Source organism: Chrysochloris asiatica, unplaced genomic scaffold, assembly GCF_000296735.1.
Source record: "Chrysochloris asiatica unplaced genomic scaffold, ChrAsi1.0 scaffold00094, whole genome shotgun sequence".
Lineage (NCBI taxonomy): Eukaryota > Metazoa > Chordata > Mammalia > Afrosoricida > Chrysochloridae > Chrysochloris > Chrysochloris asiatica.
The window spans coordinates 11,888,717-11,906,034 of NW_006408612.1; the positions used below are offsets into that span (position 1 = coordinate 11,888,717).

General features: G+C 39.3%; 1 protein-coding gene across 1 annotated transcript in view; it reads right to left on the bottom strand.

Annotated features, from left to right (window-relative positions):
- The window catches only part of CCDC141 (coiled-coil domain containing 141), a 331,211-nt gene that overhangs the window by 60,150 nt on the left and 253,743 nt on the right, over positions 1-17,318 (bottom strand). Inside the window, exons 9-11 of the mRNA XM_006866703.1 lie at positions 8,543-8,684; positions 6,403-6,522; positions 4,200-4,391 (exon numbers count right to left, since the gene is read on the bottom strand). Coding sequence (XP_006866765.1) covers positions 4,200-4,391; positions 6,403-6,522; positions 8,543-8,684 — 454 coding nt within the window. The remainder of the gene's footprint in view (positions 1-4,199; positions 4,392-6,402; positions 6,523-8,542; positions 8,685-17,318) is intronic.

The window sequence follows — 17,318 nt, forward strand, 5'->3', positions numbered from 1 at the left end:
AAGTGAACTAATACACTGCTTTCTCTATGGAACCTTTTCATTCTCACTTGCTGCTGTTGTTAAGTGTTGTTAAGTCAGTTCCAACTCATAGCAACCTTTATAAAGTTTCCGAGGAGTAACTGGTGGGTTTGAACTGCCAATTTTGTGGAAGGATAATGCACTGGTTTGAATTGTAAGGTCGGCATTCAAACAGACCAGCCTATCCTTGGAAACTATATACAGGATAACTGTAAGTCAGAAACAACTCAATGGCACTTAACAACAGCAGTATGAATTATACTTGGAGTCCTGGTGTGGCACTGTAGGATAAGCAGTGGACAACAAAATCAGTTTGAACTGCAAGGTTGGCAGTTCAAACTCACCAGTCACTCCTCAGAAACCCTATACAGAGTTGCTATGGGTCAGAACCAACTTGACGGCATTTAACAACAACAATACTATGAATTAAAAGAGCTCTGGTAGTATTGTGGGATAAACTTCGGGTTGCTGGTTAGTGGTTCAAACCCACTAGCCTTTCTGTAGGTGGAAGATAGACTGTCTGCTCCCATAAAAATTTATAGTCTTAGAAATCCTAGGTTTACCATATGTTAGAATTGACTTGATGGTGGTGGTTGAATATGAATTAATCATTTAGTGCCCTGGGTTTCCAAAGACAGTTCTGGGAAAAAGAGGCCCATAAACAACTTATTGCAAACACAATATTATGAGCACACAGAGAAGGGACCACTGACTCAATCTAGGGTAAGTAGGGAACAAACTCCCCGGGGAAGTGACATTTGTTTGATCTGTATCTTGAAGAATTATTATCCAGAGAAGGTGGATGAAAGGAACAGCAAGCATAAAGGTGTAAGTATGAAAATGCGGGTTGGTTCTTGGTGTGGGTAAGCTTAAGGTGACACAAGTTGAGTCATGAGACAGGCTACAAAGGAATACTTGTGCTGGGATAATGCTGGCCAGCAGGTTTCAACCTCAGTTAGTACCATAACCAACATGACTACAATTCATTTCCATTAGTTGGAAATGACTGGCAGCTACCACAATGGCTCAGAATTAGTATGACAGTCAACAGTACTTCAATAGATGGTGCACTGCAGGTTGTGATGTGAGTTTGATGGGCTGTCAGTGATGTACAATTCTGAAAACATAAACTGGCAACTTCTTTTCCCCTGGCTCAAAAATGTCTCTTTGAATGCAAGTGACAGTGGTGTCATTACAGGGAGTTCCTTGAATCGGTTCTAGTTTATTTTCAATTAGTTAATAATAAACTTTAATACTTCATCAATTTGGGGGAAAGTTATTTGCAACTTGCTTCACAAATTACATATATAAAGTGGCCCCTGAATTTCAGGATTTACTTCAGAATGATCTTTTGCTGCACAAAGGAGAAAGTAAAGGGGGAACAGAAAGAAGCAGTTTCATTGAGCTAGAGATGATGAGTTCCAGTACCAAGGAAATGGTAGTAGAAATGCAGAGGAAGGGTTAAACCATTAGAGCATTTCTGAAGACCAAGGGGAAGGAAGGAGTAAGAAAGGCAAACTTGAAAAATTAAAACAGATGATTAGTCAGACTGTTGTTTTTTGTTGTTAAGGGCCATCGAGTCAGTTTTGACTCATAGCGACCCTGTATAGGATTTCCAAGGAGTGGCTGGTGAGTTTGAACCATCAAACTTGTGGTTCAAACCAACATTGTAGTCTAGTGCTTTATCCACCAGCACCACACCAGAACACCTTAGTACGACTGTTGTTGTTGTTCTTGTTATGTGCCATGGAGTTGGTTCTGACTCATAGCGACCCTGTACAGGTTTTCCGAGACTGTAAATCTTTACGGGAGCAGAAAGCCTCATCTTTCTCCTGCGGAACAGCTGGTAGTTTCAAACTGCTGACCTTAAGGTTCACAGTCCGATTCATAACCACCATGGTACCAGACAAGAGGTAAACATATATATACAGGGATGGACTAATTATTGCTGAACAGGGATAGAGATTTCACTTTATGGAGACAGGAAAGAGTGGTGAATATACCATTAGGTTTGGAAGTAGAATGAAATTAAGACTTATTCCCAATGACTTAAGTTTTTTTGAGGAAGTATAAGGTAAGGCCATGGTATTTTCAGTAGCCTCATATGCATGAGAAAGTTGGACAATGAATAAGGAAAACTGTAGAAGAGTTGATGCATTTGAGTTATGGTATTAGAAGTTGTTGTTGTTGTTATGTGCTGTGGAGTTGGTTCCAACTCATAGCGACCCTATACAGGGTGTCCGAGGCTGTAAATATTTACGGGAACAGAAAGGCTCATCTTTCTCCCGCAGAACAGCTGGTAGTTTCAAACTGCTGACCTTGCAGTTCACAGCCCGATTCAAGAGGATATTGAAATTACCATGGACTGCCAGAAAAACAAAAAAATGTGTTAAAAGAAGTACAGCTAGAAAGCTCCTTAAAAGCCAGGATGGTGAAACTTCATTTCACATACTTCAGACATATTATCAGGAGGGACCAGTCTCTAGAGAAGGACATCCTGCTTGGTAAAGTGGAGGGTAAGTGGAAAAGAGAAAGAGCCAATGAAATGGATTGGCACAGTGGCAGCAGCATTGGGCCCAAGCTTAACAGCGATTGTGAGGATGGTGCGGAACCAGGCAGTGTTTCTTTCGGTTGCGCAGAGTGTTGATATGAGTCAGAATCAACTTGATGGAACCTAACAACAACAACAGCTAAACCATAATTTCTGACACTTCATAACGAGTCCTGGTGTGGTGCTGTAGGATCAGCAATGGGCTGCTAACCACAAGTTTAATGATTCAAACTCAGCTGCTCCTTAGAAATATATAGTCACTATGAGTCAGAATTGACTTGATGGCACATAACAACAATACGTAATGAAAATTTAGAGGGCATGAGGTTCTTCTGAGGATGTGTTATTTTGTGGAGTGCCTGCTCCACGAAAATCCAAGCGGTGTCATTACAGGGAGTCCCTTGAATCGGTTCTAGTTTATTTTCAATTAGTTAATAATACCCTGACTTACCACATGGAAACCAATTTTGGACTTTGGGCCTCAAGAACTAATAAGACAGTAAATTTGCATGATTTTAAGCCACTGAATTTGTGATAATTTGTCACAACATCCATAGAAAACTAATACATCAAATACAATCCTTTCCAAAAAAAAAAACCCCTCAGAAGCAGTTCTCAGAAGTGCTTTGTTAAAAAAGGCATTAACAGAGACAGACTTGAGAATGTACCCAACAGATCTTGATCTCTAGTTCTCTGTATTTTAAATAAGCCACATGAATTTCTTAGCTATTCAAAGAGGCCCATAGTTTGGTGATTTATTTTTAATTTATTTTGATCTCTCTTTAGGATGCTGTAAATATTTGGAGGGCATAATACAACTATTTCATTTTTATGTATCTATACACACACATTTGTATTACTCTTTTTAGTAAAACAACTTACTCTTTGAGTCTTTGAATTAATTTATATGCACCCTCTGTTGTGCCTTGGGGTCTCTGAGTGCTGCAATGGTTAACATATTTGGCTGCTGACTAAAACATTGGAAGTTCAAGTTCATACAGAAGTGTCTTGAAAGGTCTGGCAATCTACTTACAAAATATCAACCACTGAAAAATTCTATAAAGCACAATTCTATTCTGATAAGTGGGAGCACTACAAATCTGTAGGATAGACACTGGACTGCTAACCAGAGGTTGGTGGTTTGAGACCACCAGTTGCTCTGCGGGAGAAAGATGAGGTTGTCTGCTCCCCTCAGAAACCCTGTGCAGGGCTGCTATGAGTTGAAATCAACTCAACAGCTCTTAACAACACCACCTCTGACACACGTGGAGTTGTCATGAATTAAAATTGACTTCATGGCAATGGACTGATTCAGTGCCTTGAAGATAAGGAAGGATCTATACATAAGTCCTGGTGTGGTGCTGCAGGATAATACACTGGACCACAAGGAAGATGGAACTGCAAGGTCATCGGTTCAAACTCACCAGTTGCTCCTCAGAAAAACTTTCCAGGATCACTATGAATCAGAAACAACTTGAGGGCACTTAACAACGTAAGTAAGTTAAAAAGTAAGTAAGTGACCTTATACACTGAGGTGGAAGATGAAGTATCCACTGTGGCAAAACTTATCTTCCCGTAGAAAGCAGGAAGGGCCACCTTGTTGAATACACTCATCACATAGGTACTATACCTCTTCAGATGACTTTAGAAATGCCACAAGAGTTTGCAGGACTCGTGACCTGAAGCCAATGTTTTGACCAAGTATTTTTAATTCTTCCTCTAGCCATTTAGCTTTAGAAGAAAGTGATACCACTTCATCTGGTCCAAATTCATTTTTCTCTGTCATGATTTTTGCAGCTGCTTCTAATTCATGTGATGTGTCCTGGGAAAGCAAATTACAGGAGGTCAGAAGCAGACAGGGGAATCGTGAGCATTCATACTTCATTACATTCCATACACCCATCTACTGTGATTATTAATTGAACTTGTACCAAGACTGTCATCAATAAAAGAGTGGTATAATATTCAAAATATAAAAATAAAGGCACTGCAAAATGAAATTCATCTCAAATGATTCTTTAGCTGTATCTACTACTCTTCTTAAGGAGCTCTGGTAGCATAGTAGTTACGAATCAGGCTGCAAACCACAAGGTCAGCAGTTCAAAACTACCAGCTAATCTACAGGAGAAAGATGAGGCTTTCTGCTCCTGTAAAGATTTACAGCCTCGGAAACCCTGTACAAGGTCGTTATGAGGCAGAACCTACTCCACAGCACATAACCACCACCACCACTATTCTTATTTAGAGCATTCTGTTTTCTGTGCCACAGACAGAAGAAAGGTTGTTGGGGACAAATGGTTGTAAAGCAAAAAAAAGTCAGAAAGGCAATCATACTCAGAGACTCATAAGGCACCAAGGAGGGTGCATAAGTTGCCTGATGAAATTTAATAATAGATCTAGCAAACTTCTTAAGCAAATTTTGTTATACTGCTGGTAAGTGCCATCCAGTTGGTTACAACTCATAGTGACCCTCTACAGGATTTCCAAAGAGCAGCTGGTAAGTTTGAACCAGCAACCTTGCAGTTAGCAGTTCAGGGTTTATCCACAGTGCCACACCAGAGTTCGCAAATACAAAAGTTATTTCTTTAATGAAAAAGAATGACATTAATTATACTTATGCAGTCTTATTTGAAATTCTAGCTAGAAGTGATTTTAAACACATATTGGGAAACTGTTACACATTAAGTCTAAATAACCTTAAAGAGTTAGTGATTTTGATATGGTTAGGGATGCTATCCTATGTTTCCTTTTGAGTACAACTTCTGGCATGTGAAAACTAAATGCTGATGAGATTGATGAGTAGATATTGTAGGCATTCTATATATAATTGCTGTGGGAAAGCCATGTAAAAAAATTTCATTTGACATCAAGCTAGTCATCAAGCAAAAACAAAGAGAACAGCTTCACTTCCATTTGCAGCAAGGAGGGATTAGCTTCCCTTGTTGTATTTAATATGCATCCCACGTACTCACTCCATTGAATAGATTATTTTAATTTACAAGCTCTGCTTCTATATAGCACTCTGAGAAAGAGAAAAGTGAGGGAGTTTCTTCCCATGCAATTTCCTTCAAAAATATTTTAAGTGCAATTGAGTCCAGACATAAATTTTATTTTGAACATTTTAAATAGGAATAAAAAAACACCCTATCATTAATTACTTTTAAAAGGTCCATCTGTGAGTTTCAGGGGGAGGAGGTTGTTTGAGGTTCTGCTACTGAAAACTGATGATGTAACAAGGAAATTCCCCGTATACCTGGGAGAGACAGGAGGTGGGTAGGTGAATCACCTTCCTAAACACCTGCTAGAGCAGGCAGGTGACCTCAGTGCTAACAGGAATTTTTAACCTAAATCCCATGTGACAGGTGCCAGGGAAAAGAGGGGCATTTTCTGTCTTTGGACATTAGGTGTGCAAACAGGTGGTTTATTTGCCTGCCGGAATTTTACAATAGTGCATGTTACTTCTGGCAACTTAGGGTTGCAACTTGTTCTAGCAGAAAAACACAGATAGTCTTAAAGAAACATCTTCCCCGCTTCCTCTGGCACCCCAAAATGGAACTGCTAACATCGACAAGGTGAAGAAAAAGTCAAATGCGTGTTTAATTACAGGCAGAAATGCTGAGCTTCAGTAAGTCCAAGCACCCTGAGAAGTGCAATATGAATTTAAATAATTTAGACACATAGTATGAGTGTTTTAAGTCATTATTTGTTACAATGCCAGTCTAAAATTGCAACCCTCTAGGGAGTTAAGATTACATTTGATAGCTATTGAATAATAATAAGAGAAATTATATTCACAAAATAGTAACCCCAATAATGACTATCCCTTTGTTTACCTGAGTTTGGATATCCAGTTCCAGATATTTATTCATAATCGTCTCTGACTCAGACAGGTTAGAACTGACATCTATTGCATTGGAAAGTATTAGGCTGATTTTCTGAACTGACATTTCCACCTTAGATAAACGATGTAATATGTAAAATTAATAAATAGTATGTTTTAAATATTTTGCAGTCTTAGTACTATATGAATATACTTGTATATACGAGGGGCCTTCAAAAAGTCCATTGAAAAATGGAATAAAAGGATAATAGAATTTTTCTACAAATTTTGTGGAGTCCCCTCATATTGCCATTACACTTTAAATACATCTGTCAACTTTCATCTCAATACTAGTTTTAAATATTTCAGAAATTCATGTTTAAATTAATAATGCTACTTTTCATATGAGGTAATACTACTGATCTACTAACAGAGGGTGTATGTTTGAAGATATTTCTTTTATTAATGGCAATGATATATAAGCCACAGTCCACATCCTCCAAGAACTTATCTGTATTGCCCAGAAAGAATAGTGTACTTGCAATACGGCAGCAGAGATTAATCAGAATTAATCTGGTTAATATTAACTCACAATTATCCCCTGTAAGTTGAATGGAACACAATTTGCCAGTACATTTTGAAGTAGCGGTTGCTGTATTTATGGTCTAGGGGTTCTAGGACAATACCTGACCCTGTACACATAATAGTAAAACACAGGGGCACACTTATCCCATTTAATCATTCAGCTTAAGAGACTATGATTTTACTCTTCAATCCTGGTGTGGCACTGTGGGTTAATGCACCAGACTGCAAAGCCGTTTGAACTTCAAGGTCGGTGGTTCAAGCTTACTAGTTGCTCCTCCGAAACCGTGTACAGGGTCACTTTGGGTCAGAATCAACTTGACGGCACTTAACAACAACAACACACATAAATCAATGAATAAAGGAATCTTTAGTGGGTGCTATTCAGATTACTACCTTTGTCTCTTTGCTCTAACTAGAGACCTTATTTCAGAATCAAATTGACTCAGAATTGGCAATATGACAAGCAGTAACAGCTGTTTGAGTTTCTACTGTGTATTCCCCCACTACCAAATTAGCTTGAGTCTTAAGCTCTAGGGAATGTGAGCACCCCACAGCTGTGCCATATTTGGAATCTCCCAAGACCCAGGCATCAGAACAAGACGCACATTCCCAAGTTTTTAAATCAATAACAGGTGGGAAGACCATTTAAATACAGACAGGCCCAGTAACCCTTAATTGCAGTTATAGAAATAAGGAAAGACTTATTGAATGCCCCCTCTTGTAAAAACTACTAATTCTACATGTGTCAGTCCTGACATATAAAGCCATTGAATCAAATGAAAACAGCATCGATTATGTGCGATCTAGCTGTGTGGTAAAGTTTGTCAACATTAAGATTACTGCTACATTACCAATTTTTGTTATGGATCCCACTTACAGATAATTTGTTATTCACTCAAATAGTAGCTGTCTGATTTTAGTCTCCTTTGAAAAGAGAAGATTCTCCCATCCTAAACCTTTTTATTCACTTTGTAAAGAGGATCTTCACAATGGCCCTGCTCTTCACACTAGCTTAGTTCTATAAAGTATAATAATGGCATTGTTATTACCTGGAAAACCTAATAGTCATCATTTTTTGTATCTATTATTTATCTCTGTCTCTCTCTATATGTATATATATCAAGAGGCTGTGCTCACTTTCTTTGTATGGTACCATGTTAACCGAAACATGCATATATGGAGGCCATTCACGGAGGCCTCCAAATTAGGGGAATCATACCATATATGGTCACGGTTGAGTTAACATGGTACTCCATAAAGCAAGAGCTACCTTTGTGCATATATATATATTCAGGGCTGGTGTGACCAAACAGAGTTATTTATATATCTAATTTTGCAACCTGTAACAGGGATAGTTGATAAGCAAGAATGAATTAAATTTTTGTTTTGTTCAATTACATAACTTAGTGTGGAATGTAAGAGAAGCGTAAGAGGACAGACCCCTGTCTGTAACACACTGCAGTTGCCACATCTATTGTTGCCAAATTAGAAAAGGCTACCTTTGCAAATGGAGTTTAAGCAGTTACATCTAAATATTAGTTTTAGAAGGACACATTTTATGAAACTACCTTCCTTAGGTAACCCTCCACGGAGGCTGTTAACTGCTGTTTCTGATGAGCAAATTCCTTGTGCGCTGAACACTGTTCGGTCAGATGATCCATTCTTCTCTGAATGCATCCTATCATCTCATGAATCCCGGTCACCCAAGAGCTAAATAGAACAAAACAGCTGTTAGTTCACTGATACAGAAGCAGGCCCCAAGAATTTGAAAACAGATCTGCTCCTTCATCTAGGTATGAGCTGATTAAAAGCTTCATGCTTTAGGATCAGAGAAGTTAAGTAGTTATCATCCTCATACATTACAGCAGACAGCAAAAACTAATTCCACTCCTTTGTTTAAGTCAATCAGTCCTGAGGGAAAAGATGACTTATGAGTTTTTACAACCAGGTCTAATCTTCTTTTCTTTTTAAAAGTTTACTTATTAATATTTCTCTCAGATATTTTGAGATGTTGATGGCAAAAAGCACAGTATGTTTGCTAAAAAATTTTCTGGGGGTATTATATAAAAACTTCATTTATTTAAGATGTTCTTTGAATAGAAATGTGGATTAGCCAATTAACAGAACATTTACTAATCCAAAGAGTAAAATATTTATGTAACACCAAGTCCTTGTTCTTGATGATTATGAAGGTTCAAGGCTGTGTTCTTTAGTTAAAAAATCAAGTCATCACCAATAATTAGAAATCAAATGTACTATTTGTAAAAAAGAAAGAGCCTCATATTGTCATTTTTCACCAGTGATGGCCTCCTGAGAGAAATAAAAGTGACACTAAGAATTTATAAGATGAAAATGTCTTTAAGAAAATGAATGAACTTTGAGTTGGATTCCAGTTACTTTAGTCTTAAGATGTTCTAGCAGGATTCCTAACAAGCTCTAATGCAGGCATACTAGCACTGCAAGGCAATGAAAGAGCATTACTGATGGAATGATCATTTTCAGAGTTTTCAACCTAAAATCTAAAACAGGACATATGCTCCTATTTAGGATGTTAAAGCCTTTAATTTCCCCGTCAGTCATTTCCTTTGGATACTAATGAAGAATAACACAATAACTCTTATACTTAATTGCCAAGAGTTTAACAAGATTGTGGAATGAGGTACAGATATTAGTAAATTTACTTCAAATAATTAATTTATGACTCTGTAAAAATGAGTTTAGTTAGTAATGAAATGTGACAAGATCCCAAAGGACTGAGACATAAAACAACTTCATTGGAATGCTAAAGGAGCTGCTGAAGAGATGGCAGTTTATCAGTCTGCTTGAGAATTCTCCCTTTGTGCCTGGGAATCAGGTGTAATCTAAGAGTACCACTGGAATCCTGACACGCTTAGTTGAGGAAAAAGAAACCCACTGTGAGAAACCTTATTCCTGACATAATGTTAAATGCTATGCTTAAAACCTTATTCCTGACATAATGTTAAATGCTATGCTTAAAACCTTATTCCTGACATAATGTTAAATGCTATGTCCGGAGGAAACAGTCGCTGGAGAAGGATGTCATGCTGGGTAAGGTGGGGGGTCAGAGAAAAAGAGGAAGACCCCTAATGAGATGGATTGGCCAGGTGGCATCATTGATGGACTCAAGTGTGGCAGCAGTAGTGAGGTTGGCCCAGGATCAGACATTGTTTCGTTCTGCTGTGCATGGGGTCACTATGAGTCAGTTCCGACTCGATGGCACCTGACAACAACTAGGCTTAAAACAATTTAATTTCTATTTTAATACTCAGAAAGAATGAAGAGTATAATCAAGAAATCAGGAAGATTTAAAAATTATTTGTATGATGTGTAGCCCCACAAATTCTGCAAAAGCAGTGCACTAGTAGTACTAATTGTATTTGAACTAGATCTTAGACTTCCAGACATTATTTGCTATAAAAGACATTTCAAAGTCTAGTGGTCCCATATACTTTAGGTTCCTTGTTTTCTGTAGGCTCTGGAAATCGGAAATGAGAAAGATAAAGTAAGAGGCACTGTGGAAAGAAAACATAGATAATAAAGTTTGTGAATATAAGACACATTGCTGGCAAGGGTAGAAAAGTCCCTTACTAAAATGAAGGAATTTGGAAATGATTAATAAAATTTAGAAAGATACAGTTTGACTAAAAAAACAAACACTGCATCAGCCAAGATGAAAGATGCTCACCGCCATCTCTGAATTGTCTGCTGTTCTACTGGGAATGCCTCTGGACGCATTGCAGTGAGATGACATTTTACTCACTAACCTTAGAATAGAGCCCTTCTTGACCCCAAGGAGATGGAGCTGGGAAGGAACACAGACTTCAAATAGATTACTTCCTAGGGAAATCAATCCTCAGTATGCAGGTCTAGTCAAGCTACTCGGTGACTGTTCAAGTTATTCTTTATACTCCTTGGCTTTTTAAAAATATATATGGCTGCCAGCTGGCTTGTGGGCTTAACCTTAAGTCCCAGTCATGATGTCTGAAGTCAGAGCACAAATCCACCTGCTGACTCTGACCAGGACTTGCTCTACCACCCTCTTCGCCTTCCCAATGTCCCAAATGAATCCCAGTTTTGTCTTAAATTATGGAGTTCTGACTGAATGCTCAAACGGAATTCTGCCTCTACTTTGACCATTCACACATAATGAACACTCCTCTTCTGCAATCATGTCATTCAGATGTGTAGTGCCATGGGAAACATGTAATGTGGATTTATACTTCTCAAAACTTTGCATATAATGTTTGCATTTGTTTTGATTGTTAAGTGCCATGGAGTAGGTTCTGACTCATAGCAGCCCTATGTAGGGCTTTAGAGGAGTAGCTAGTAGGTTTAAGTAGAATGTTATGTTTGCTTAGAATAGTTACTGTTTAATAAATTATTGTAGCTAGTACTCAAGCACATTAACACACTGCCATCGAGTGGATTCCAACTCATAACGGCCCCATCTATGCTAAGACTAAACCTTCACAGGAACAGATAGCTTCATCTTTCTCCTATGAAGCGGCTGGTGGATTTGGATCACCAGGCTTGTGGTTTAGAAGTCCTATGCCTAGCCCACAGCACTACCAGGGTTCCATTGTGCAATTGTTCTTAAGTGTCATTGACTCCGTTCTGAGTCAAACCCACCCTGTAGTGGGTTTCTGAGGAACAGCTGGTGGGTTTGAACAACTGACCTTGTGGTTAGTAATCCAGTACTTTTCCTACAACAGTGCACCAGGAGTCCAGGGCTCCATTACATACATTGGTGGTGGTGGTGTGCCGAGGAGTCGGTTCTGTCTCATAGCAACCCTGCATAGGGTTTCTGAGGTTGTAAATCTTTACAAGAGCAGGAAGTCTCATCTTTCTCTCACAGAATGGGCTGGTAGTTTCAAGCTGCTGACCTTGAGGTTAGCAGCCAGCTCTTAACCAATACGTTATCAGAGCTCCTATTACACATATTATATTTCTTTTAATCCTTACCAGAACTTTGTGAGGCTAACCCCGATTTTAGCCAAAGCAACCGAGGCTTCTGAGGGGAGATCACTTGCCAGAGACACACAGCTTGTAAGCAGCAAAACAGGAATTAAAGTCAGATCTCTTTGAGATCCAAATCAACACATGCATTGTATGTATTCATTGTTTACTGAATTTGTGTTTGAATTTAAATCTTAGCTTTCAGTACACTATTTCTATTCAAATTTCAAGCAGTAAAAACACTTTAGTTTTTAACCATTAAGAAAAAATTGCTACTTCTAATAAAAATAATTGAGCATTTACTGCGACAAGACGTAATTCTTAATGTCTTTTTAACTTTTTACTATGAATTGAGTGAAGGCTTAAAGATCAGATAATCAGTTTTACATTCAACCAGTCATACACTGCTTCATCTCAATGATTGCAACCCCCCCACGTGCACACACACACACACACACACACACACACATATGTAACATCACTTATCCCACTTCCTCCTTCTTTCCTAGCCTTTCTGAATTTTGTCTTTAGGTAAATGCTGCCCTAAGGATCCTAAATGGTTGATCACTCCATAGTATGCATACCTCACTAGTGTTGTTCCCCCATATACCTATCTATGGCTTGGCTGAAAATTAAGCCATGGGCATTCTTAATGTTTTATGTAGTCTTTCTCCTAATTCTCGTTACATCCCATGAGTTTGATATAATTATTATCCCCAATTTGCAGGTGAGCAAACTGAGGAAGAGAGAGGCTAATTAACTTGCTAAGGTTACAGAGTTATTCTGATGGAGCCAGGGTTAAACCTGCTTATATGATCCCAGAGTCAACACTCTTTACCACCTCACAGTTCTTTTTGGGGTCTGTGAAACAGCATGCTAGAGTGATAGAGGGCATTTTACTCTAACCTTCATAGTCTTTTTTTGTTGAGTGGTGATCCTATCATAGAACAGAATACTCTTGAAATTGGCTGGCTCCTCTGTTGTTTTTAATCGCCATCGAGTCCGTTCCGACTCATAGCGACCCTGTATAGGGTTTCCATGGATGGTTGGTGGTCTTGAACCACCGCCCTTATGATTCAAGCTGAACTTGCAGTCCAGTGCATTAACCCCTAGCACCACACCAGGACTCCTCTGGTGATGGTGGTTGGTGATTGTGTGCCGTGGATTAGGTTCTGACTCATAGTGACGCTGTACAGGGTTCCTGAACCTGCAAATCTTTACGGGATCAGAAAGTCTCATCTTTCTCCTGCAGGACAGCTGGTAGTTTCGAACTGCTGACCCTGAGGTTAGCAGTTTGATTCGTAACCACTACGCTACCAGAGCTCCTTAGGCCTTCTCTAGGTAAGGCAATGTCTGTCTGTAATTTCAGAAACAGCCACTAGAGGGGCACAGTGTCTTGTTAAAATTAGTTCTTGACTGCCTTTCCAGCACTGAAAACAGAAATAGGAAAATGAAAATAAATCAAGTATCCCTTTCATACAAATATTGCAATTAACAACATTCAATTCTCGTTTACATGAATCACAACAAAGCAAATAGGATCTCTCTGTCTTTGGAAGGCCCACCTATGTTTGATTTTTTCAATGACCTAGGAGATTCTTGTTTTGTTTTGTGGTCATTTGTGCTTTGTGTGATGTACTTCGTTGTAAATTATTTAAGGGAAAGAATGGCATGCTGTTAATTCATTCTATTCCACTCATTCTTACAGTAACACACAGCTCAGTAAGTAGTAAGAGATCAGTGCACATTTTCAAATGAACTAAAAAATAACTCCTTGATCAATTTTTATAGGAAGATAAGACATAGATTTGGGGAGCACTGTGACTCTGTAGGCTAAGCACTGGGCTGCTAAGCAAATTCAGTGGTTCAATCCACCAGGTGCTTCACTGGAGAAAGGTGAGGCTTTCTGTTTCTCCAAGGCTATGCAGTCTCAGAAGCCCTATACAGGGTCACTATGAGTTGGGACGGATTCAACAGCACTTTAGCAACAAGACCTAGATTTAAGAAGAGGATATGTACAGTTGCTGCATTTAAAATGTCACTGGTGTTGAAGAGTTTTCAAATGGTGATTTCACTTTTTGCCACTTACAGAGATATCCAATTATCCAAAGACTGCCCAATTTCCTATTTGGCCCTGGTGTGGCACTGCAGGATAAGCAATGGATTGATAATCACAAGATTGTAGTTCAAACCTACCAGCCTCTCTGAGGCAGAAAATGCAGCTCTGGGCTCACATAAAGATTTATAGCCTTGGAAACCCTGAGTGGGAATTGACTGGGTTGTGAAGTGAAAGCGAGTATGCTTTCTCAGTAGTATAGTTAGGCTCAATCAAGCTTATCATTTTAGTTCAGCTGATAGATACTTCCTTCTGTATTTAAAGACTCAGAGGGACACACCAAGTCACCTTATTCTCCTGTAAAGAACGAAGATTACAGCCCTCTGTGTGGATAACTAACACTTTAACATAAAGAAAACAAACATCTTCACAGCTGAACCGATAAGCAACATGATGATAAACAGAGAAAGGATTGAACTGAATAAAGACTTAATTTTGCTAGGAGCCACAATCAATATCCACAGAAGCAACAGTCAAGAATCAAACAACGTAGTATTCCATTTGAAAATCTGCTAAACATATCTTTTTAAATATTAAAGAACAAAGATGTCACCTTGAGGACTAAAGTGCAACTGACCCAAAACACGGTATTTTCAACTGCTTCACATGCACACAAAAGCTGGGCAAAGAATATGAACGATCAAAGAACTGATGCCTCTAAATTACAGTGTTGTTGTTGTTGGAGATTATGTGCTGTGGAGTTGGTTTCAACTCATAGTGACCCTGTATAGGGTTTCTGAGTGGTAAATATTTGTTGTTGTTGTTAAGTGCCGTGGAGTCGGTTCTGACTCATAGCGACCCTGCACAGGGTTTCCGAGGCTGTAAATCTTTACGGGAGCAGAAAGCCTCCTCTTTCTCCAGCAGAAAACCTCATATTTCTCCCACGGAGCAGCTGGTGGATTCAAACTGCTCACCTAGCACTTAGCAGTCCAGCTCATAGTCCACTATGCTACCAGGACCCCCTTTGAATTATGGTGTTGGCAAAGAATATTAAATGGACCATGGACTACCAAAGAATGATCAAATCTACATGGGAAATACAGCCACAATGTTCTTTAGAAGTGAGGGTGGAGAGATTTGATCAGACATGTTTTGGAAATGTTATCAGGAAGAACTAGTCCTTGAAGAAGGACATCCTGCATGGTTAAATAGAAGCTCAGTGAAAAAGAGGAAAACCTTTAATGAGATGGATTGACGCAGTGAGAGCAACAGTGAACTCAAGCATAGCAACAACTGTGAGGCTAGTGCAGGACTAGGCAGTGTTTCCTTCTGTTATATATTCGGTCTCTCTGAGTTGAAACCAACCCAATTGCACCTAAGAACAACCTGAGTTCATTATTAATTATTGCCATCCAGTGTGTACTGTACCCTCACTTGTGGCTTGTATCTCTTCCTGACAGGAGTTCCCAATCATCTTGGTCACTCTAAAGCCAACAAAACAAAGCAAAACTCAGAATAAAGCTGCCACATAGGATTTTCAAGACTGTAAACCTTTTGGGATTTACAGACTGCCAGATCTTTCTCCAAGCAATTGCTGCTGGGCTTCAGCTTTTGGCTATCAGCTGAGTGCTTAATCTCTGCATCACCAGGGCTTCTACTATCTATGTCCTCAATCCACCACTCTTCTGTCAGTTTGTCATACTGTGGTGGCTTGGGTGTTGCTGTGATTCTGGAAGCTATGCCATGGGTATTTTAAATATCAGCAGGGTCAACCATGGTATACAGGGTTCAGCTGAGCTTCCAGATGAAGACAGACTAGGAAGAAGGAGAGATGGACTACTTCTAAATATTTTGTCACTGAAAACCTTATGAATAGCAGTGGAACACTGTCAGCACCAGTACCAGAATACTGAATATCGAAACATGATGAAGAACACCAGAATATTGTCAGATACAGTGCCAGAAGATGAGCCCCTCAGGTTAGAAGGCACTCAAAATGCAACCAGGGCAGAGCTGCCTCCTCAAAGTAGAGTTGCCCATGATGACACGAATAGAGTAAAGCCCTTGGGACCTTCATTTGTTGTTGGAGCAAGACTCAAAATGAAGAGAAACTGCTGTGAACATCCATTAATAACTGAACATGGAATGTATGATGTATGAATCTAGGAAAATGGGAAATTGTCAAAAATGAATGGAACACATACACATCAATATCCTAGGCATTAATGAGCTGAAATTGACTGCTATTGGCCACTTTGAATCTGACAATCACATGGTTTACTATGCCGGGAATGACAAATTGAAGAGAAATGTCTCATTCATCATCGAAAAAAACATATCTAGATCGTTCTTGAAGTATAATGCTGTCTGTGATAGGATAATATCCATAAGCCTACAAGGAAAACCAGTTAATACAACTATTATTAAAATTTATGTGCCAACGTAAATTTTCAGTGATGATGAAAGGTGAATTCTACCAACTTCTTCAGTCTGAAATTGATCAAACATGTAGTCAAGATGCATTGATAGTTACTGGTGATCAGAATGCAAAGGTTGGAAACAAAGAGGAAGAATTAGTAGTTGGAAAATATGACATTGGTAATAGAAATGATGCTGAAAATCACATGACTTCTTCATTACCAATACCTTTTTTTTAAAAAACGTTTTATTGTGAATTGTGTGAGAGTCTACATGGGAGAACATCAGCTTTACATTCATTCCATCACCCATCATTTCATTGGCATAGTTACCATCCTGTCCATGCATCCTCACCCAACCAAGTGGTGTACCCTGTAAGCCTACACCACCCCACCGCACCACAGTCCTCAGCCCCTTTCCATCTCCTGATCCCGAATCCCCAGCCACACCATCTCTTGACGTCGTCTTCTCTGCCTCCCACCGCCTCTCTGGGTAGGATTCCGCTCTTCGCTCTTCTCCATCGATGGTCCCAGGGTCCTCCACTGTTAGGCTGAAAAGTTAATCACTCCCCTCTTTGCTACAAAAAGTCCATCTCTAGATTTCCAACCTTCACAATCAGTCCTGATAACAATCATTCACAATTGCATCACAAGAGACCCATCTGTATTTCATTTCATCAGCCCTTCCTAGACAGGTTGGACACTATTCACTGGAGACTCTCTCTACCTTCCTCCACACCCTTTGGATCTAGGTTCCCTCTTGAAAGCTTGTAAGCCAGTCACTTCTTGCTTTTGTATCCCTCCCCCCATTTTGGGTAGCCAATGTCCAAGTTGCCCATCCCTGTCTACCCTTTGTGCAGAGGGGGTGGGAATAGTTCTTGCAGCAGGGATTTG